Raw genomic sequence first — 22411 nt, 5'->3', positions numbered from 1 at the left:
TTCTGGCCATAAGGAAATGAGCATCTTGGGAGTTGTTTCATCTGAAGGCAGGATTTAGATCATGAAACTTCAAGTTGTTGAGGTGAAGAAGTTTGAGAACTTGCTGATGATGTAGGTGGGAGGAGCAGGGTAAGTGTGGTGTTTGTTTTCAGCTTCTGGCTTTCTTTAAAAACTATCAAAACTTAGGCTTCAAGGAAATTTGTTTAGAACACAAGAAAGCAGCCTTAACTTGTGTCCTTTGAGGAAAGGATGCCAATATTTGGCATTAAAGACTACCCACCCACCCCTTACGATGTTAATTGGTGAGAAAAGCAACAAATCGCTGCAGGACACTCGTGAGTGGTTGCCCTCTACCCTTCTGTACCTAGAAGATACCCTTTAAGCACCGCAGTGCTGGGGCTGGCATCTCAAGCTTTTGTCTCTTGAAATTCTTTGCAGGACAGTAACCGTGGCTCGTACAAGTTGCTTAGGACAACATTTTGGAATTCGGTAGTGTTTGGTGGTTCAGAGTTACAACAACTTCATTGCTGGAGAATGGAGATGTGGGAGGCCTGTGCACCAGGCCTGGGACTTGGGATGGTTTCAGTGAAACCCATTCCTCAAAGGGCCAAGGACAAAAAGCCGAACTGCTGGCCACGTTGTGTTCAAGTCGAAAAGCCTGGCCATGTCCTGTGATCACACTTGCTATTTTCCCGAACTTGTAGAGTTCAGGCAGAATGAAATAGCTTAGGAAGAGCCCACTAGAGTGTGTTGGTTCGTAGCCAGTTTTGTTAAGTGGTTTGTGCCTGCTTAATTGTTTGGGAGGGAGAGGAGCAGAAGTAAATTAGCGAGCCTAAATGATAGATATGACTGCTCGAGGACCTCCCTGAATCATTGTTTCGGTTGACAATGTAACCTTTGTCTAGACAAAATTGTACTACATGGGAAACAACGATTTAAGCAGGGTTGATGGAGATTAGAAACCACTGCTATGCTGAGTACTCTACAGTCTAAATAAACCTTTTCCAGCTTGTGGTTGCCAACTACTACTAATCTTATGTTACTTCTAAGCAGTATGCAAATATAACTGAAAAGCAAGCACTGGGATGACCTGAGTCGGAGATTTAGGAGTTGCTCATTTCTACTGGGAAAGCTCATGGGGAGCCGCAGATCAGGCTGGGAACTGTTCATCTGTATCATCTGGGGAGCAATAAGCATAAACAAGTCCTTGCAGCTCTAGCTGGGGCAGTTTAGGAACTTGCTGCCTTACGGATCGTTAGTGCCCTTCAGCGAAGTTGCGTTAAACCCTGGTGTGAGAACCAGTCGTTGGCTTTGCCGGGGTTTCAGCGACAGGAGTTGCTCTGGCTGGCCTGACAGGCACACAGCGCAGTGCTGGGAGCGCTCTCCCAGCCGAATTGTGGTGCTGCTGTGCCGCTGGTACTGGCAGGGCCTTCCCCTGGGCCGTCCCGCAGCGTGCTCAGCCCGCGGCGCTGTGCTGCATCCCTCGCCTTCCTGCAGGCTGAAGGCTGCTGTGGTTCTCTGCTCGCCTCCTGACCTGCCGCAGCTGCCCTGCTCAAACACCTGAATAAACCCGGCGTTACCTTGCAGGCTGGGGGGGTTGTAAGTGTTACAAATCCATAGCTGCTTGAATGGCTTTGTTAGGGAAGAAACGTCTTGTCTCGTAATTTCTCTTCACAGATGTAGCAAATCTGTTCTCATCTCTAAGCTAGGCTTACCAGGCTTCCCCTGGAGTGCTAAATAAAGCAAGGGAGAGACTGACAGTGAAGGCATAATGCTTGAGCTTCTTCAGACTTAGAAAATGATTTTTATTCTTTCTGTCTCGTCCACACTATCTGGTGTATAATGGAGAATCAACCCACGGTTTCATTAAGTGGGCAGGATGTAGTCTGACAGCTATTTGTTTTCTCCTTTTATGCTGATTAAGCCCTGGCTAGCAAATCTGAAAACAAATGCCACATTTTTTCTTTAGGAATTTGGGTAATTTCAAGCTAATGTTGCCAATGCCTAACACTCGACTTCTAAAATAGCCTCAATTCATAGCTTGCTTCATTCTTCCAGGATTTGAGGATGCTGTGTTAGGTTGGCTGTTTGTGCAGCAGCCTGGGCTATCTGGGGTGAGGAATAATGAGTGTGGTCATGAACTCGGCTGCAGACGTGCGAGAAATTCTTGTCTGCAGCGTATGGTTTGCCATAAACAAGTTGTAGGGTAAACCATGGCTGGGTTTGACTGACCTCTACCATGCTTCATTTAATAATAATTAACTCGAGGTACTTAGCAGTCAGTCAGCAAGCAAAACCGAAGCGTGGCTGTTGTGATTTATCTCAGACCTCGCCTCCTCTAGAGTAGGGGATAGAACCATGGTTCTTCATGGCATTTTTTTTGAACTTCACAAATTATAGGAACACCTATGTGGTTTCTTTATCAGTGTGCCTGTCCCCGTAGTGATGAGGTGCTTTCTCAGCCCTTCATGAAAGGTTTGGATCTATTTGGAGCATGCCTTGGCATAAGTGTATGAAGAACACTGGAGGCCAGACAGCTCCTGGTCTGTCAAACGTGGTTTGTGGCAGTTCCCTGCGTAAGCTGCCTGGCTTGTAGGCAGAGGAAATGTAGCAGACACAGTCTCCCTGTCTTGTATCGTGTTGTGTGGGAAATTCTAGGTAAACAGCCACGGTTGGGAATTAGTAATTGATTTAAATACAACAGCACTGTGCACTCCTGTCTTTGAAGTGGACGGCACGGGGCTGGAGGACGAGGTAGGGTGTAATTCTTTGTGGACTGGTGTCTGGGCCACTCCGGGGCTTTTCCAGTGAGTTGTGTGGAAAAAGTGGGAGTGCTGATGAAACTAAACTATTAAGTATTATTATTCTAAATCTTAAAGCCACTGGATAACATCGAGGAGTGGGAGTGCATCTGAATTTGATCTTCTGGCATAAACTGCAGCATTACACATTTTAGGACAATTGAGAGAAACTTGCAGAAATTCTTAATAGTTTCAAAGCAATTTGACTTAAAAGAACTTTCAAAATATGAATAAGCCAATGGTGACAAGAAGGAAAAAAGTAAATGTAGTTTCAGGGTGCAATAAGGGAGATACTTTTTCCCCTAAAGATAAGGGTGCAGGTGCCCTTGATCACTGTTGATCTCCAGCAGTTCCTTCCAGCTTGTAGAAGAATAGTGCAACTGCCCTAGCTGCCTTTCTTGAAGATGGCTGTGATGTATCCCTGTGTCACCTGAAACCTCCTGAAGAGAGACAGTAACCTCCCAGAGATGTGGTCCAGCACCCTGAGCACTGGGTCGGGTCCTTCGGGCACGTGCAGGCTCAGGTTCCTGAAGTTGGTAATGGCTGATTAAATTTAGGTGCTATAGTTGTAGTGTCAGCTTCATAGTGTTAGCAAATTACATGCTTTCTAAAACATTCACTTGCATGCTTAATGGGTTACTGTTGGCAAAATACTGACTGTGTTCCTATAAGCTGCCTTTGTCTCTGTGGAGTTGCAGAACATACACCAAAGGACGATGACTAAGCTGTACGTAGCAAGGCTATTGCACAACTGAAGGTAGAGGTGAAATGTAGGATAAGCAGTGCTATGGCAGGAATCTCATGGGGAGCAGAAGCGTCGGGTATATTTGGTCTGCAGTAAGGTAGGTCCTCAGCAAACAAACTTGTGCCTGTCAGTCTTCCTGTTATGCTCTGGAGATGTTTGTTGCAAGTCGCTTCGTAGTGTTAAGTGTTTGGTAGTTTATGGAGTAACTAGGCAACATTTTAAAGATCAACACAAAATATACAGTCATGCTTCATCTCTGTAACCAGATCTTTTTCCATGCTTATCAGTCTAGTGGGACTTTTCTTGATTTTAAAAAAGTTATTCAAAGCTTGAAGTCCAAGAATGGCAAATTGTCAGACCACCTGTCTCCTTTATAATTTTGTGGCTTTTATTCACAGGATTGGGTCATACTCTGCAGCAAAATCTGTGCTGATGGGAAGGTCTCTTTCCTGGAGGCAGTGACCCATTTTCACAAAACTTGTCAGGAATTCAACTTTTAAATCTCTTTGAATTGACTGATATCTGAGCCTGTTAACCTACAGTAGAGGACAAATATCTGTAGAGCTTCCAAGCCCAACAACATCCACAACAAACAAAGGAATTAGCAAGGTTATCGAGCTCCTCTTGGTTTGGCTACTACACGTGAATATTAAGTGCTGTCTAAAAATAAAGCCCTCTGTTCCCCCTACACCACCACCCCTTTTGGGGAAGATAACAATTTGTCCCACTGGAATAAATCGCAGAAGTCCCTCTCCTCCCCGCCAAACAAAGCAGCAGCCTCTTTAGTTATGCCTGCTACAGAGTCGAGGCTGGCCTTTGCTCACTGCTGGGCAGGTATTTGATGCTGTGGAGAAATAAACGGGGAGGAGTGTCAGAATGGGTGATTTGGAGGAGTCTTGGTGTTGAGGGATGGCCCTCAGTGTAACCGCAGATGAGAAGGGTGCCCTCTGACCTCCTCCACTGGCAGGAACAGCAGGGAGGGGTGTGTAGTCCCCCATAGCTCTGTCTTTAACCTGTCTTGGGAAAGCAGGTTAAAACTCCTATTTGTCCTTTTTCTAACTAACCTTTTTATCTCGGCACGCTTTTTTTCCCCATGTTCCTACCAAGGTGTTCTTAACCTAGATGCTCGTAAGTGGAGAGGGAGGCGCCAGTCTCTGCTCCCTGGTGACCACGACGGGACACAGGGGAGCGGCCCAGTGCTGTGCTGGGGGCTCAGGCTGGGCCTTAGGAAAAACTCATTTTCCATCAGGGTGGCCAAACACTGGGACAGGCGTCCTAGTGAGGTGCCCGATTCTCCATGCTGTCCGTGAGGGCTCTGGGGCAATTCCCTTGTTAATACCCTGAACTTCTGGTTAGCCCGAAGAGGTCAGGCAGGTGGACCAGATGATCTTTGTGGGCCCTTTCCAACTGAACCGTTCTCATCTAAATAAAGACCAGATGCAGAAGGGAAGGTGCTTATAGAAAGTGTGGGGTGCTTCTGAGAAGGTGCATGTTTGTATGAAAGCTACAGCATTTCGTGGTGACAGCAAATCATACCAAAGTAAGGAGCTCCATGAAATCTGAAAGCAGGTAATGCAGCTGTGGAGCTGGTTTGATAAGCCTGTCTTCTTGTTAATAGGGTAGCTCACAAACTGGGCTTTTTAGTAGCGCTTTTCTTGTTCACTATGTGGGGTAGCCCTGAATGATTTTTCATTCATTCAGAATCAGATCGAGGTGGTGGATCTGGGTGGTGGCTGTATCTTGATGTAGTAAGGGGTAACCAGAGCAAAGGCAGTTGTAGAGGGCGGGCATCTGTTTCCTTGCAAGCTGCTCTGTGGTAACATTTCTGTGCCTGCAGTGCTACTGCCTTTAGTTTTGCTACGAAACGTGAAGACAGATTCATCCTTTTCTGTGTGCTTATCTTCTACCAATTTATGAATGGCTGTAGTGTGACCAAAGCAGAACCAAGACAAGCTTTTAAGAAAAGCTGCTTTGTTAAAATACAGCCATTCCTTTGTAGGCGGGCTCTATAGCTTTGAGCTATGACTTTTCTGAACATCCTGCCTGAACCAATTACCCAACAAATGTATTTAATGTACATCTGGAATCTTCCCCAGAGTTAACAGGGGTTTTGTTAGGTCTGGTCTGTTATGGGGGGAAAGTTCTTCTATGGTTTGGAGGGAGGGAAGAGGAGGAGTAAAACATGCTTGTGTTCTAACAGTCGAAACTTATTTTACATATTTTCATGGTGATGTAAACACCAGGATCTATTCTTACGAGACACTCAAGCAGGAAAATGTGGCAACTTTTCCAACGAGGTTTGTTTGAGGAGCTGCCAGCTGTCCCCACAGGAGTGTACTCTGGGGAGATGTGAAGTAGGTTTAAGAGGGTATAGGAGAAAAAAAGCTTTCAGAGCTGCAATTCTGCTTGTCTTTGTTTTCTGGTGATTCTCCTTGGCCTCTCTTTGAGGAGTCCAGCAGCCTGCACCGGGGAGGAGGCTCTGGCTGGGCAGTAGCAGGTGGTAGCACAGCGCCTGGCTCCTGCCCTGGGGCGTGAGTTTCCTCTGGGTGGGGGGGAGAGGAGAGCAAATGGTGAGCGGTGCTTCAGTGCCCGATACCTCCAGCTTCTAAATGTGTAAGTGGGTAGCTTAAGCTGATCTAGGGATTAGCTGTTCCCAAAAGAAAGGCCAAACATCACCACATCTCACTTATGCTAGCTACTCTTTTTTCCATTTTTATATAATTTTTCCGATAGGATTAGTTCCCTGCTGGTGTGAGTCCCTGATCTGCTGACCATAGGCCAGGCGACCACCCTCGCCAGCTCAAAGGATGCAGCAGGAACACGTGCTTGGGACGGGGGAGATGACACCTTCAGGTGGCAGAAGCCATTGGGTTGGGGACTGTCTGCAGCTCACCCAAGCCAGGGAATGGGCTTCTGTGGGGGCTTTAGGGTGACCAGAGCGTGGGCTGCTGCTGGAAAGGGGGGTTCTTGGGCTTTTTGTACGTGACTTCCAGTGACGGTGTGGCAGTGGTATAAACTGGATGCTCAGGGTGCTGGGCTGGTTGAAAATGAAACTTCGTTAGCTGGATCAGCTGCTGGCACTAGCAGGGCTTGCCTCTGTGCAGTTGGTTGCTGCTTCAAAGGGGGCATGGGATGGGGAAACGGGGCAGGGGAAGAAGCGACACCGGTTGCAGCTCAAGTTGATCAACAGCCCTGGGGAACTTTAGCCTAAGGTTAGCGCCAGATTGTGTTTCTTTTTTGCTTCCTAATTCTGCCCATTTTAGAAGAACTCATTACTCGGTAGAAAGCTTACTTCTCAAGCAGAAAATTGAACTTTTTTTTAATTCTTACTTAGACTGCACAATTTTGGGACTTTTTTCCAAATTTGAATTGCACAGGTGTACTATAATATTTTTAATGTTAATCTTTGTAATTTGAAGACCCTGAGAAATATTTACATCCCAGCTGTATCCCTCCAAAGTGAAGCAACAGGTTCCAATGGGACTTCCTTGTTCCTTTAATAACGAAGGGTTGGTCTTAGGGTCGCGCTGAATGGAGGTGAGAGGGGGTGCAGGGGCTGGGCTGCTACCACTCGCTTGTCTCTGTGCCTGTGTTTGCCTGAGCCAAACTGAGTGGTTGTGTTGGGTGAGCACCTCTGAGCAGCGAGCTGGGATGCCTTAGCGTGTGGCCATGGCTGCTCGGGGACAGGGCTGTGCTGGCGTGGCAGGGAGGCGCATGGGGTGCCCTTTTCCTGGAGACTGGAAGCTGCTCGTTTGTCCCAGCCTTCGGGTGAACGTCCTGGGTCCTGCGGGGTACCCTGCAGGATGTTTGTGCTGGTGCAAGAAATGGTGTTACTGAAGCTGTCTTAGAGGTGCTTCCCCCGGCACAAACGGTGTGCTAGAGCACGTGCTGGAGGTGTAAAGCACTTGTCGTGACTTTGCCCGGAGTATCCTCATCGTGGACCGAAGCATCCTCACCTGCTCCTGCAGAGCAAGAGAGACAGCTAATGCCGTGCTTACCGATACTTGTCATGGGACTGACTGACTTGTGTTTCCTAGGTCAGCTGCTATGAAGGCTGGCAACGCAGATAGTCTAATCTGGTCTGCTTTTTACTCCTGAAACTTGCTTATAAACCCCACGGGATTTTTTGGTCTAGTCTTTACATATTTCTGCAGCTCTGTCTCATGAGGCATGTTATCATACAAAGGCCCAGTTAGTTCTGGGACTGTTTTTAAGAATCACAACACTTATGTGGAGATGTTTTCATAATATTTTCATGTTTCCATGAACAACCACCTCAAAATTCTGTGACATTTAAAAAACAAAATTAAAACTATTAGAATTATTGCAAGGGTTGGCAGATTTTTTTTTTTTAAGACTCAGACACATTCTGTCATAATAATCTGTTTAATGGGCTCACTGTTGCACTTCAAGTTGAAATTGAATGAAAAAAGCAGTCTTTTAAAAATACTGAGATGTGTGTCCAACATGAGAAGTGCAGTTCTTCTCGCCATCCCAGATGATGAATGTCCCAGCAGTGACCGAGGAGGGCTGAGCTCTGGGACACAGGCTAGCAGACGTGGCCCGTGCTCTGGGGATGCTTTAGGAAAGGGCCCAGCTGCTTTGAAAACAAGACCCCGAATTGTTTTGTCTGGGGAGGAAAAAAATCAAAGCAAATAAACTGTAAATCACTCTTCCCCGTTAGTCCTTTTGCCAGAATGTTGTCCAGAGCGGATCCAGAGCGATGGGCTCTCCTCTGGGACACAACTCAGCTGCTGAACCAGGCGGCATCCTGAGCCCCCGGCTGTAACGCCCTCACTGCCCTTGGGTGCTGGATGCAGCTCTGGCCATTACCATGAGCAATCAGAGCTTGGAGCTTGTGGCTGTCTGTCTTTCTCTACTTCCACCTTAATGGCTTGTGACTTTCAGAGTCCAGATGGAGACAGTAAAACAGATTTGCAGTAACAAATTGGAATACCCACTGCCTTCCTTAAGACCTGTGCCAACTCAGGCTCCTCGATGTAGAAAATGGAAAGGTTTTCTGCACTTGCTGAAGTTCCTGGTAATGATAAAATACCTACAGCTGTCTGGACTTTCAGACACGCTTCAGGACAAATGGGGTTGGAAAATTCATTTATACAGTGCCTTGCATGCTGTGGAGCACAAGCTTCGTGTGGTGAACTGACAGGCAAAATGGGGGATAACGCAGAGCACTAACACATGCTGCTGCTTTCTACTGAACTACTTCTGTTTTTGAGGCAAATGTTATCTGTGTTCTTAGCATTTTAAGAAGTAATAAACTAAAGAGCTGATGTTTAGAAGAGGTTTTATTATTTGACAAATTGCATTGGCCTAGCTGCAGTGACAAAATTGCAGAAAAGTTCTTTTTGGGGAGTCAAAAGGGAAAATTGAATTGTCGCTTTAGAAAATGTCTCTGAATATTAAAGCAAGAAATACCAACTTTGCACTCATGGTACCAACTTGGCATTTGTTCAGCTGTTTCTTCTAAAAGAAAAAATAACTTGTGTTGTCCTATGATATCTTGATTTTGCTGCCATACGGTGTTGCCTGTGAAGTTTGCAAGTCAGGGTTAGCTGTGAGTCAGGGTTAGCTACCCCTGGAATCGGGTCAGGGTCAGAAAGTTGCTCTCTCTTCAGCTTGCCCTGACAGCTGGCTGCGTGGTGTGAGTACTGGAGTTCTGTGCTTTGTCTCCTGCTGCTACCAAGAAGCAATTTCTGACTGGGCTTGCAAGACCAGCTGCCCTAAATCAAAGCCAGAAGAATGAAAACCTTTTCAGGCTATGCTCTGAGCATTTCTGCTGTTGTACTTCCCCTGCTTTTGCCTACTGTCAGCTCTTAGTTCCTGCACTCAGAGGCTTTGCCCTTCCTTTTTGGTGAGCCTGGGCAGAGCTGCTGTGCATCACAGGTGGAGGAGGTCTGGTACCGTCCCTGCAGCATCATTGGGAATACTTTGAATCTTACTGTCTTGCCCACTTTCACTTAAGTGACTTGTGTTCTCTGCTGAAGCATCACCCCAGACCGTTTGGGTGTTAGTTGTCTGCACAGTGGCTCAGGGGGATCGCTGGTATTTCTTGCCACTTCTGAACAAGCAGGTACGAGGGGTTCAAAGCGCAGCTGTGTGCATTTTCACACTTCCCCTGGGAAAGCACCTTATGCTTTCCTTCGTACTTGACATTAAAATGAAGCCTAAAACTTGCCAGTGGTGCAGTCCGCAAGCCCCCGCTTTAGCTCGCTGTAACAACATGCAGTAGCATCTCCCTGCTTTGAAGGATGTGAATTCAAGGACTTTAAAACTTCCTATTCACAGACTAATTAAAAGAGCAATGTTTTGCTGAGACTAGGTCTTTTTTTTTTTTTTTTTTGTTCTGCCTGCCTTTTTTAGGTGCTTTGTCGATATAAATGTAGCTGTTTGATCTAATGCAGTTTGGAGCTGGAAAAGGGATCTCAGCTCTCTCCCCCCACCAGCTGAAGTTTTGGGGCAGTTGTGTCCTGATGTGTTTTAGGGCACGGAGTCAGCTGGCCACAAATCGGACCAAAACCCAGCACGGTCCAGCCTGCTCTCCTGCTCACCTCTGGGCTGCCTGATGCTGACCTGAGCACTGGCACAGCTGGAGGAGGAAACCAGGACGTGACAGCCCCTCTGTTTGCTGTGCACCCACTGCCTGTGCCCATCTCAGCCCCAACCCCGGCCTCGTCCCTGCACCAGCAGCCCTGCTGGGCTGTGCCGAAACTCCACGGCTGCTGCAAGCCTGCTCTGGGGCTGCACCAGCACTTCTCAAATCCCAGGTGCTCAGCAGGCAGCGTCAGGGAGGGAAGTGCAGGTCACTTGCTGGCTTTTACATGCTGGTGAGGGTTGAAATTCTACTTCAGCACTGATCTTACACAGCAGTGGTAGGAGCTCGGCTCGCTTCGTGCGTAGGGTGACCGCAAAGCTCTGCAGTAGCTCACGGCACGGGTTAGCAATAGCTTCTCTGGACCCAGTTAGAAGTGATGTAAAAATGGTTTACATTACTCTGCTTACCTGAAGTGTACGTATGTATGAATATAGGGCTGTTTCAGAGCTGTTAAGCATGTTGGAGAGATGCCTTGTAGCAACTGAAGCTATTTGTTGTATTGGGTGTGGAATCTGTGTCCTAGAAGGAATTATGGTCATCGTGTTGCCTGTCGCTCCCTCCCTGTGCTCCGCCACAGCTCATGTTTGAGGAAAACGGGTGGTGGGCAGCAGGGAGTCTAATATGTAGACCCAAGATTTACATTTCAACAAATCAAAGCTTGATTTTGCTCATTGTAATGCAATCCATTACAAATGACCGATCAGGAAACAAAGTGTGTGAAGTCCTTAGTTTGCAGGAGGCAATTGTGCTCTTCCTGGTGTAAGTGACAAAGAGCTGAAAACATAAAAGCAGCAGGAACTTTGTGATGCAAATTTATGAAAAAAGTTGAAGCAGGGGAAGAGGGCACCTCTATCTGAGATGTTTTACTTTCTGCAGGTATACTTGAATGTTTTGATTATATAACTTTTAACATGCAGTGTATGATGAAATAGGTTCTGTACATACCCCGTAATTATGAAATACCTCTTCTAGGGTATAACTGACCTTCAGGCATTCTTTTCAAAGGTCGTAAGCGCAGCAGTGGGAGTCACAAAAGTGCTGAGCCACACCGTGTTGTGGAGTTAACTCTGTTCAGTGTTTCTCTGGATGTCCTTTTGACGAGCCTGTAATGAATAAGCTAGATCATGGAAGCACTTCAGGCGTGCATGTTAATTAAAAAGAATGAAAAGCACTAGAGGAAAGCTCTTGCTTGCTTGAGATGTTCCTCCTATTTCCAAGTAGTCATTTCTGGTCATTAGTATTGCGTACATGAAACTGTTTTGCCTCTTGCTTAATGCTTAGTATTTGAAATTCTTTATTCAATGAATTTCAGATGAGACAATAAAAGATGTAGGGTCAGCTTTGTCTGAAAATGTTTAAAAAGTACTGTGTGTTATTAAATTTAATAGAAGATTTTTGTTTCATGACATGTGGCAGGACTTCTGTGAATGTCTAAGGTGATGCTGGCTGGGGTGTGTGTGTGAGAGCTTAAATAATTAAGGGATATTATTAAAACTAGTGTGAGAGTGCCCTTAGAATTGTTAAGCTAAGAAGCTAAATTATCTAAATACTCCTTCCAAAGAAACTGTCTTATAAATTAAGGGATAACAGACACAGACCTATAACCATGTTCATTCTTGTTTTTGCAGACCGTGAGGACCAATCAATTCTCTGCACGTAAGTAAATGCTTATTTTCTTTGGGGCATTTTGGGAAATTCTTGTTGTCAAAGGGGAAGGTCTCAAGTTCCTGGGGGTCTTTGATACAGCTATGGTAATCCCAGTCCTGTCTTTAATCTTGTCAGGCAGTGACTAATGGTTAATGATGTAGCGTGAAGTCATGTTTTATGCGGGGAAATACTCTTTTAATAATGTAGTTCACCTTATGGAAGGCTTTATAGGCTTATGTGGCATTTAAGAACTGTAGTTTAAAAATGTCAGTTGAGATCTGAATCAGAAATAATCTTTAAAATGTACGTATCTGTCTGAAATACTGTATTATATCTACTCTGTGTAGCCCCTCAGGGGGACATGAATCAAAGTTGGTCTAGAAACCCTGCTGAGCAACTGCATAGCCTTGGATCTGCTTCAGACAAGAGAGCTCTGAACAAGCTGACACTCAGTTTCCTTCCTGCCTCCTCTGTGTGTGCCTGGGTCTGCCCCATCCAGGAGCAGATTTCTTGCTTCAGCCCAAGCTTCCTGGGGATCTGGAAACGAAGCGGTGCACGAGTCAAAGCAGCCTGAGTGCGTGTTCTGCTCATGCCGCCACAGAGCCTGTCTGTTGTTGGGCTACTGTTAGGAGGGGCGATCCGATGTCCTCCCCCTTCCTATGCAAGCTGTGTGTTTCTGCTGCCTATCTGGTTAGCCCTGGGAGTTGGCACTCAGCGTAAGCCGGTTTGGGGAGCTCAGCTAGCAGAAAGCCGACCTTGGCACAGAATGCTGCTTTGGGGTCTGCAGGCCTGCACCCTGTGCAAAGCGCAGAGCTGGGGAAGTGCCATCGCTGGTCCCGGCCTGGTGGCTGGGCTGCTTTGTGAGAGCCCACCCGGAGTACTGTGCTCAGCTCGGGGACCCCGCTATAAGAAAGGCATGGACCTGTTCAAGTGAGTCCAGAGGAGGCCACGAGGATGCTCGGAGGCTGGAGCACCTCTCCTGTGGGGACAGACTGAGGGAGCCGGGGCTGTTCGGCCTGGGGAAGAGAAGGCTCCAGGGGTCACCTCACAGCGGCCTGCCCGTGCCTGAAGGGGGCTGCAGGAGTGCTGGGGAGAGACTCTGTGTCAGGGGTGTGGTGGTAGGACAGCGGGTAATGTCTTTAAGCTAAAAAAGGGGAGATTCAGGTTAGATATTTGGAAGAAATTCTTTACTCAGAGGGCGATGAAGCCCTGCTGCAGGCTGCCCAGAGGAGCTGTGGGTGCCCCATCCCTGGCAGTGCCCAAGGCCAGGCTGGATGGGGCTGGTGGGAGGTGTCCTTGCCCGTGGCAGGGACTGGAATTAGATGGGCTTTAAGGTCCCCTTGTCTAGGTCTCCGGTCCCTGCCCTTAGTGGCATTGTGTTAACTACTTTATGTGCAATGTACAAAACAGCTCTGAAAGCAGGGATAACATCCCAGAGTGAAAAAGGCTTTGTCTTCTGAGTTTGTGGATGTGCTAGCATGTGCTTGCCTCACGTGAACTCTTTTGAAGTAGCTTCATGTTTTTTTCTGTGTATGCATGAGCTTTGTACTCTTCAACATGGTCAGCCAAGGTTGGAGTGGCAGTGCTACAGGATTTAGTGCAGGTCTGATGTGTTTGTGTATAGATCAGAAAGCCTTTAAGATATATTGTTTTCAGGTTTTTTGTTACCTCACCTATAGGGTTAATGTAAGCTCTTGATCTTTCTGGGCTGAAAAGGCAGTTGGATCCTGTTTTATATCTGGAGCAGCACTTCAACGTGGAATATTTGGAGCTTGTGACAGGTTCCATGTCTTGGCTACCAGGCAGTTGGTAAGCTGCTTAGTTGCACATGCATTTGCAGAGAGGAATACAAATGATGAGGAGGGGACACGCTTTCTTATGGCCAGACCTCAGGAGAGTGTGACCACATCTTCTGAAGCCTGGAGCTGCTGGGGACTGCTCTGAAAGCTGCCATAAGATCCTTGGAGACGGTCCCACTTCTGTCAACTATTTGTTAACAAATTTACTATTCCATCTAAAATCCCAGAAGCAGTGCTAAGAAGCAATGGACAGTAGATCTCATAAGGATTCCAACACTGTTCTCGAATCATATTGCAAAATGTGGTATTGAAACTGTTATTACCATGACTCTGGACAAGTTTTGCTACCTATAATTTGCTGTCTCGGATGTACCAATGTTAAGGACTAAACTTAGCAGAAGTGTGGCAGTGTCTGACAGAAGCTGAGATTCTGAGCAACAAATTCCAGGCTCTGTTGGCTGCCTTGTTTTTTTTAACTTGCATTTTCTCATTGAAGTGCTTACGCAGCAGCATGAAGAACCACTTACTGTGTATTACAAAGAAATACAAGTTCCTTCAGTAATGTGGACAGGTCTGTGCCCTCAGCATTATGAAGGTAAGGTACCTTACCTCCAAACTTGACCTGTAGGACCAAATAACATCCAATCAAGGTCTTGCCTTGTGAGAATGTGAAGACACATCAGTTGTTAGGCTCCAAGGGTTCTGCGCTCTCGAAGTTGACCACCTCAGCTTTACCGGCCCAGGAGTCCTTGCTGATGCAACACTGTTATCACCGCTTGGATGCTGACTGTAGAAAAGCATCCTAGGTATTACCACATTGCTCTTCAGGTTAACTTTTCTCTTGAAACACAGTTGCCTTGGTGCTTCTCTCCAAATTGGATACAGACCTGAAAAGCAGCACATCAAAAGCAACTGCATTCTCTTGCACAGGTCTTTTTGAACAAATTGGTGTGAAGACGGCTGTCTACTGTTCCTAAGCAGGTTTCCCCATGGGCTTCATGGCAGAGCCATATTCTTTTGTCAGGTTTGCATTATAAACTCATTACTTGACACCCGGTCAGCTGGGATGTTAAATGACCTCCAGCAAGGCTGTGGCAAACTTGTTTGTGTAGTAGACCAAAAGGATGCCTAATGCACTTTGCTCAAGGCTGAGCTAGTGTCCAGGACTCCTCTCTATTGCGTTGCTGCTTCTGTGGTGAAAAGGCGAACTGGACATTTTCCTTCCACGCCACTGGTTTTACAGGTCTTAGACTAAGGCAGGCATAAATAAGGTGAAAGGAGTGTGTCTTAACTGCACTGGAGGTGGTTTCAGAAACTTCTTTGGCAGTTCATAAAAGGCTTGATGTCTTCTAATCCCAGACTTGTTGTCTCAGGACGTCATTCATCTGATTGACCCCAATCTTCAGTAGAGCTGAAAACCTTCAGAATATTTTTTTCTCTTCCCCAGTAGCAGTAATTCAAAGGAGTATTTCAAGCTAGCTGTGAGAAAGGAAACATCACAGAATCATAGAATGGTTTGTATTAGAAGGAACCCTGAACACCATCTAATTTCCAGCCCCTGCCATGGGTAGGGTCCCTTCCCAGCAGTCCAGGTTTCCCCCAGACCCATCCAGCCTTGGGCACTGCCAGGGATGGGGCAGCCAGTGCTTCACACTTTCTGAGAAAGGAATTTCTTCCTCATATCTAATCTAAATCTCCCCTCCTTAAGCTTAAAGCCATTACCCCCTGTCCTATCCCCACACCCCCCGACACACAGTCCCTCCCCAGCTCTCTTGCATCCCCCTTCAGGCACTGGCAGGCCGCTGTGAGGTCTCCCTGGGGCCTTCTCCTCTCCAGGCCGAACATCCTTCAATTTGTGCGTGCAGGTGAGTGGGGAGTTGCAGTGTGCCTGCCACGCTCATCTCTCCTGTTGCCTTGGCTGTAACTGCCTTTCTGTACAGCCTGGAGAGAGATCTCTCCTCGTACTCGGTGAAGGTCTCCCTGGTTAATATCTTCATTGATCTCTTCCTACCTCTAGTTGGTCAAGTTTCCTGGTTTTACAACTTGCTGAGAATCACCTTAATTTAGTTTTCCCAAGAGGATTGTGCTGAAGAATAGCCTGTCTCATTGAAATGCTCATCTAAATGCAGCGTGTGGAATAGGCTAGACTGATGGAGAGTTCTTCAGGCATGCCTCTCATTATATCCTGCTGTTCTGGAGGTAATGGGATTACCTGAAGGTTTCCTGTCCCAACCTAATCACATGCTGACGTTCCCTGAGGAGCTTGAGGTCTGTCATGCCCAAAAGATGAGTTTTGCATAAACTGGTGATATTAAAAATTACTAATCCCTTCTCAAAGTTGAATCTAACACCAGGAATGGAAAAAACTACTGCTGCTTTCTCTGGATGCTTGTGTCAGCAGAACATCATGTCCTTTACCTGGCATGGAGGCTGCCTCTTTAGGAGGGTGTTACTCACCGCCAGCTGGTGTGGCTGTCACTCAGTTCTCCCACCCAGACTTGCTGACATAAATGAATTTTTGGTCTTGGTGTGGAAACGAGTTGCCTTAGAACATAAAACAACACTTCTTCTCTTCCTCTTTTTTTTTTTTTTTTTTTGCTATTGTTCTCTCTCCCTTCTTTTCATTTGTTTGCCCATTCTCCATCTTTAAGGAACCAAATGCAGACAGTGGTTCCAGTAACTTCATGTTCCTTCTAGCCTGTAAGTACCCTGTAAGCCTGTATTAACCCTGTGTCCATAAGAAGTCAATTACAGAGAAGTGCTAACTTTACACTGTGCCCACACCGAAATGACAAAATAGACAGTGAGGTAAGATGTGACATTGCAATGAGAAGCTGTGCAGGCTTTTCTCTTTGAGAAGCTTCATCTGCTGGACTCCTGGTACGATTTGATGTTTGTCTTTGATTACTGTTCTCTGTTAATGTTAAATAGGAGCACGTGTCAGGCTGCTGGAGGCTGATGATCAAGATGAAGAAACTTTTGTTATGGCATATTAGAATATGAGAAATATCCAAATGTCTCCTGGATTTGTTCTCTTTAGCTGCAAGGTGGCTTCTGGAAATTCAAACATGCAAACATGCCGTACTGCACTTTTTAAGCAAATAGATTCTAAATTTGAGAATCTTACTACAAGCTTATGGTATTCTCAAAACTGAGACTAGGTTTGATAAACAGTCATTTAGCAGATGCTTGCAGCCATACAAGGATATCTAATCTGAATTGGCTTCAGTAGGAGTGGTGGGGCGTGGAGGGAATAGAGGCTGCTTATTAAAGGACAACAGCAGCAAATACCAAGCATTTTTGTATACAACCTCTGGCCAGAGTCCAGCTTGTAACATTCCCTAGACAACTGGTGTTGAGATGATGAGAAGCATCTAAAGGGGAATGGAGAGGCTGTAAAGCAGCCTTGTGAATAGTAAAGCCAATTAATACTCCTCTGTGCTAGCCCAAACTATCACTTAGACCTCTTCGTTACAGAAAATTAGCCAAGTAATTAAAGCGTTCTTTTAATTACAGGTCTCAACTGTAAATATCTGTTTATAACTGGCAGAAGACTTGCTCAGTTGCATCTGGGAATAAGTCCCTTCTGTTCTTCGCAGCCGTTGCTGTGAGGAGGACAAAGGCCTGTTGTTGGGGCTCTCACTTACGCAGTTACTTTCTCCTACAAACAACTTAAGTGCATGCAGCCGTGCTTTGGTGCCGAAGTGGCCACTTGGTGTGAATCGAAGCAGTGCTGCCTGCAGAACTGCGCAGCAGGTCGGGTTCCTGGTAATTGTGGAATCAGTCCCCAAGGAGAACTTGCCCAGGTGCCAAGGTGGGGGTGCCGTGTCTCCTTCTGCCAGGTGTTCAGCTCCTATAGGGCCTCCTGCCCCCAGGTTACCGTATTGTCCCAGGGCCTCCTGCTGATCAGCAGTGACAAAGACTGATCCTCCTGGGGCAAGGGAAAGGTCTGAGTCCCAGCATGGAAAAATACGGGCTTGTTTGGCTAGTTTTCAGTATTTTAAATCACTGAGAGGTGATCTGTAATAGGGTAGATTAGACAAACTTAATCAGATCACCCCTATATATTGCAGATGCTTATCTTCACAAACCTTGTTCCTGTGCAGTAGGGACTGTGTGTATGGGCAACAAGATGAGGAAGTCTTTCACAATTTCAAAGCTTTCTTTGTACCAGTGTGTGTCCTGTCCTATGTGAGTGCCAGAGCTACATCTCAGGTCCTGCATAGCCCCTGCTCTGCAGGGGAAATCACTGACTCACAGTGGGATGTCAGCAACTTTAAACTACTGCAAGTGTCCAGCAAACAGAAATTGCCACTGTAGGCAGAGGTGGTGGTGTAGCCTTGTCCTGCCGTCCTGAGAGTGCTGCCCCTGTACAAGATGTGTAGCTGGCAGTAAGAGGAGCAATTGTTTCAGTGCTGTTCTCCTTCGGAACAGTGCTTCTGTTAGGGTAGGTCTTCCACAGGCAGGCATTTGACCTGCTGATACAATAAAAGTTGTCCCTATAGGTGAGCCATGTGGGACAAGCACAGTGCTCTCCTGGAAGTCAGACCTTGCCTCCCATGCCTGGATGTTGCCTCTTTGCTTTGTGACCTTTGAGTCATCTCCCACTGTGTTCGTTTTGCATGTGCTCAGATGGTAATCTGCTCAGCAGAGGAAATGCCTTCTGCTGTGCGAGAGTTAGGTTGGAGTAGCTTGGGGAAAAAAGGTGCAGCTGGCTGAGAAGTCAGTCGGTAATTCTTGCTAACCAAATTGTAGCTGAGATGAATTTGCCTGAAGAATACTTTCCTTTATTGAAAAATGACACTGTAGGTTCACATCCAGTGAATTTAAAATCATGTAGAAACTTTAAAGTGTTCTTGCTAGCTAAGGTTTTCCTACTTTACATGTGCTTGAAGCTTATTCAAAGCAGAAGCTTTGCTGCTGTGGGGAATGGTGCTTTAACTCCAGATAATGCAAAAATTTGCCTGTGACCCTCAGACTTCATTTGACCTGTCTCTAACGTAGTTTGTATGAAGGGAGAGAGCTTTCAATCAGTTAATGGAATAAGCTCATACATCCAACTTGAGCCTAGTGCTAAAGATGGCTTGCTTGGCTGATTCCACCTGGTGTGCTTGGCATATTCCATAGATGGAGCTGAGATGTGAATTCAGTCTCATTTTTTTTTCTGTTAGTAATGGAATTGAAACCAAAATAAGGGGTGAAATTATAACCTACTGCAATCGTTAGCAAAGTTGCCTTTGACTGAAGTAAGGCTAGGATCTCAGCCAAGGGTTTCCAGTGTTTAATTTATGGTAACATATTAATTGAGTTGTATTAAAACAAGGCTTTGAAAAAGTTAATCTTTAGCTTCATGATACCGTTTCCATTTCCATAAATATTGTACATTGTGTTACTAGAAGTTTACCTTTTTTGGGCAGGTTGATAGAGGTAGAAGATCTTAATTTATTTTTTATAACTCATGTGTTTGCCCTCCTGGGAAAGAACTAAAGCGTGAAGATGTCCTTATGCCTATAAATGAAGAGGACTTTATCCTAAATCTTCTAATTCTTTTAGAATATATGGCAGCAAAACTATCTAGCTCTGTATCCTGCAGGAAATATTTGGCATACTTGTAAGCTCTAGGGAGAGGAGAACTAGGATGATAGCATCCATTAGTATTGCTTTTGAATGAGAACTTGCATAAAGACCTCTAAAAAATCTCTATTAGATTTAAGGACTTTTAGCAAAAGGAATGTATTGCAAGCTTTTGACCTTCCTGTGCCACACGAAGCTGTGCTGGTGTGTGTGCCAGAAAAGCCTCTTGATTAGTGGACTCCTCTAAAGCTGGGTGCTGCCCTTTAGGAGGCTAACATCTGGACTGTATTTACTGTGCATTTTCTTTTCACTGGATGTGTCAGGGTAGGTTTTCATCTTTAAAATTTAATAAACTGTTTCTGTAACTTAACAGAAAAGATTATTTATCTAGTTTTAAAGTCACAGCTAGCAATGTGTTCCCAAGCTCTGATGACAATAAAAACAAATTGTATTGGTTTAAAATGTAAATGTATGTTTTGTTGTACTTATTTTCTTACTTCTGTTACCTGCTGGAGTAGTTCTAGCATTAAGAGTATTTTAATATACACTTAGAAACAGGCAATACTGCTTTTATTATCACTTGTAGTCATGAGTTATGTTAATATGAGCATTACACTGAAGGAGAAACTAGAAATAAAGACAAATTGGGAAGCAAGAATGGGCATCAGAAGTATGTTTTCTGCTTATTGATCTTCATGTTTCTCTGTTACAATTTTCTATGTAACAAACATAGGGACCTGGTAGAAATGGGATTTTTCACTTAATTAAAAAAAAAAAAGTGTATTTCCCCTTGTAGTGGTCCCAAAGTACACCCAGTTTGTGTAGCATACTGATGGTATCTTGGCAAAAAGGAAGCCCAGTTATTCATTAGCTAATTCTTGGAGTGGTTATCTATGTAACCAGCTCTCCAGGTTATACATTCCACGTTTATTTTCCATGCATCGAGCAAAGCTGGTGTAGCTAATGCGTTTTGAGGGGCCTGTCTTCTGCTCCTGCAAGTTTTTCAATAGTCAAGTATTTGTGACTTCTGCATTTTTCTTCTTGTGTTCTTTTCCAATTATATCCATTTTCTCATGAGGAAAACCAGAACAACAATGGTTTGACAGGACGAGGTGGGTGCTTCTGAGCTGCAGATGCCACCAGTACGATCTGGTGCCCTGGGTAACCTCCGGTATGGCAGACTGCAGTCCGGTAACTGGGGCTGGGGTCGCATCCCATAACCTGTCTGCACAATCGTTTCGTTCAGTGCTCTCAGCTAATGGTGTCTTCCACAAAACCTGGTCGTTGTCCTTCCAGGTCAAACACATCAAACACCACCAGAACTTCATGCCTAAACTAGGGGCTGCTAGGAACTGAGCACCTGAATAAGTGCAGGCGAGCTGCAAAGCTGGCACACGGTGTGGTGAGGGAAGGCATTAGGAAGACTGCAAAAGAAAGTGCTTGAATTCCCCCCAGCGAATTCACACTTCTCTTTCAGAATCGTAGCTGAGAAGCTTGGAAGCACGTGCAATGTATCCTTGCCACATTTCTGGAGTAGTTGGTTTCCGAACATTAACTTGAACAACCACTGAACGACAGAAGAACTTCCCCTCTCCCATTGCAGCCCCACATAATGAAATGCTTTTCAGTTTTGTGTCCTTAGCACTGCCGGTGGCAGGCTCCATCTTGTGTGGAATGGGCTTCAGCAGGACTGAAATGCCGTTAAAACGTGGCTACATGAGACCTGGCAGTCCCCTTGTGTGGATTTATTTAATGGACTGTATTTAACCAGGTCTAGGTTAAAAAAGACTTGTGCCATCGTTTGTGGTCGCTGTGACAGCAGTGGTCAGACCTCTGCCTGTACCATCGAGGCAGCTCATTGCTCTGAGTTTGGGATGCCCCTTACGTAAATCTGGCACTAAATTCTGTCCAACAATCTGCTTTCAGTCGCCTTTGTCTTAGTGTTCCACATCTGCAGTCCCTATTGATCTGTGTGCTGTGCCACTGCCCTAACTCACCTGGTGCTGAAGATGTAGCCCCATGACGGTAAATGTATTTGGGGCTCGCTAAGAGTGAGGTGAGCAGTGCAAAGAGGCTGGAGGTTTAAAATATTTTACTGGGGTCTGGAACTGGCTTCTAGAGATGCTAAGCGTTTCCATCAGCCCAGTAATCCTCATAACCGGGTCCTGGAATATAAGATACACTAACTGTTTAATAATTTAAATATATATCCGCACTGTGAAAAAAATAATCTGTCTCAGTCTTTGTGATCAAGGCAAAGAACAAGTCTGTTTCTCATTACTTACGGTAATGTATGAATCCAGGCATACAGTCAGAAGCTTTTAATCAAACTAATGTTGTATATTGTATCAACATCCTAATGCCGAGGAGATCTTTAGGATGTAGAAGGTATTTTAAACAAATACTTTGCAGTTCCCTGCCACACCACTGCTTTTGGATTTAGATGGTTACTGGGGTTCTGTTGCGTAGTCTAAGCCATAAATGGAATGAAATGAGGTTGTTTTAAACAAAGAATTGATATACTGTTGAAAATTAACTTTGAGGAAAATGTTTAAAATGTTTTCCAGAGGTGAATCTGGTGCCGGGAAGACTGAAAACACTAAGAAGGTTATTCAATACCTTGCTCATGTTGCTTCCTCCCATAAAGGAAGAAAGGACCATAATATTCCTGTAAGTTGGGAAATCTTTTGTTTTTTTCTATTACTCTTTTGGTAAACTGCCATTTCTGCTTGGAAAAAAAACAAAACCTTTTGAATCAAAGATAAGCTGTAATATAATCCCAGTAATTTTGTTCACCTATTATTTTCCCTTTATTAGTGGCTAAAATGAGTGGTTATGTCAAAACTTCCAGTTAATGTTAGCTGTTTAACTGCTTTTGTGAGATTATGGGCTTTTTGCAAGAATTGTAACTAGAAACAGTATCGAAACTTTGCTACCTCTACTTTGTTTTCAAAAAAAACTTCATTAACTCTGGTGATTCCTGGTGGATTTATTTCCCATTACATGCAGCTTTTAGTACTAGCACATGTGAACAGAATTTGTTCTTTCAAAACTTAACTTGGGGAAAATCAAGTTTAAAAATTGCCATAGATCTTCTATATCTAGAAGTCAGCAGCTAATGAAAAGCTTGGCTTTATTGCATCACAAACATGCAAACTTGTTTTTAAGTTGGAGAATCTTGTTTTCTTTTTTTTTCCTGTAGCAAATCACTAACTGATCTATGCAGAGCTTT

The 22411-nt window shown here is 45.2% G+C and overlaps 1 protein-coding gene across 2 annotated transcripts in view; it reads left to right on the top strand.

Annotated features, from left to right (window-relative positions):
• The window catches only part of MYH10 (myosin heavy chain 10), a 104027-nt gene that overhangs the window by 26291 nt on the left and 55325 nt on the right, over positions 1-22411 (top strand). For both annotated transcript variants that reach the window (XM_084491805.1, XM_084491804.1), the window contains exons 4-5: positions 11788-11815; positions 21747-21849. In XM_084491805.1, coding sequence (XP_084347931.1) covers positions 11788-11815; positions 21747-21849 — 131 coding nt within the window. The remainder of the gene's footprint in view (positions 1-11787; positions 11816-21746; positions 21850-22411) is intronic.

This window comes from Aythya ferina (genome assembly GCF_964211825.1).
Source record: "Aythya ferina genome assembly, chromosome: 18".
Taxonomy (NCBI): domain Eukaryota; kingdom Metazoa; phylum Chordata; class Aves; order Anseriformes; family Anatidae; genus Aythya; species Aythya ferina.
The sequence above is the reverse complement of the archived record's forward strand: the minus strand, read 5'-3'. Positions and strand labels throughout refer to the sequence as shown.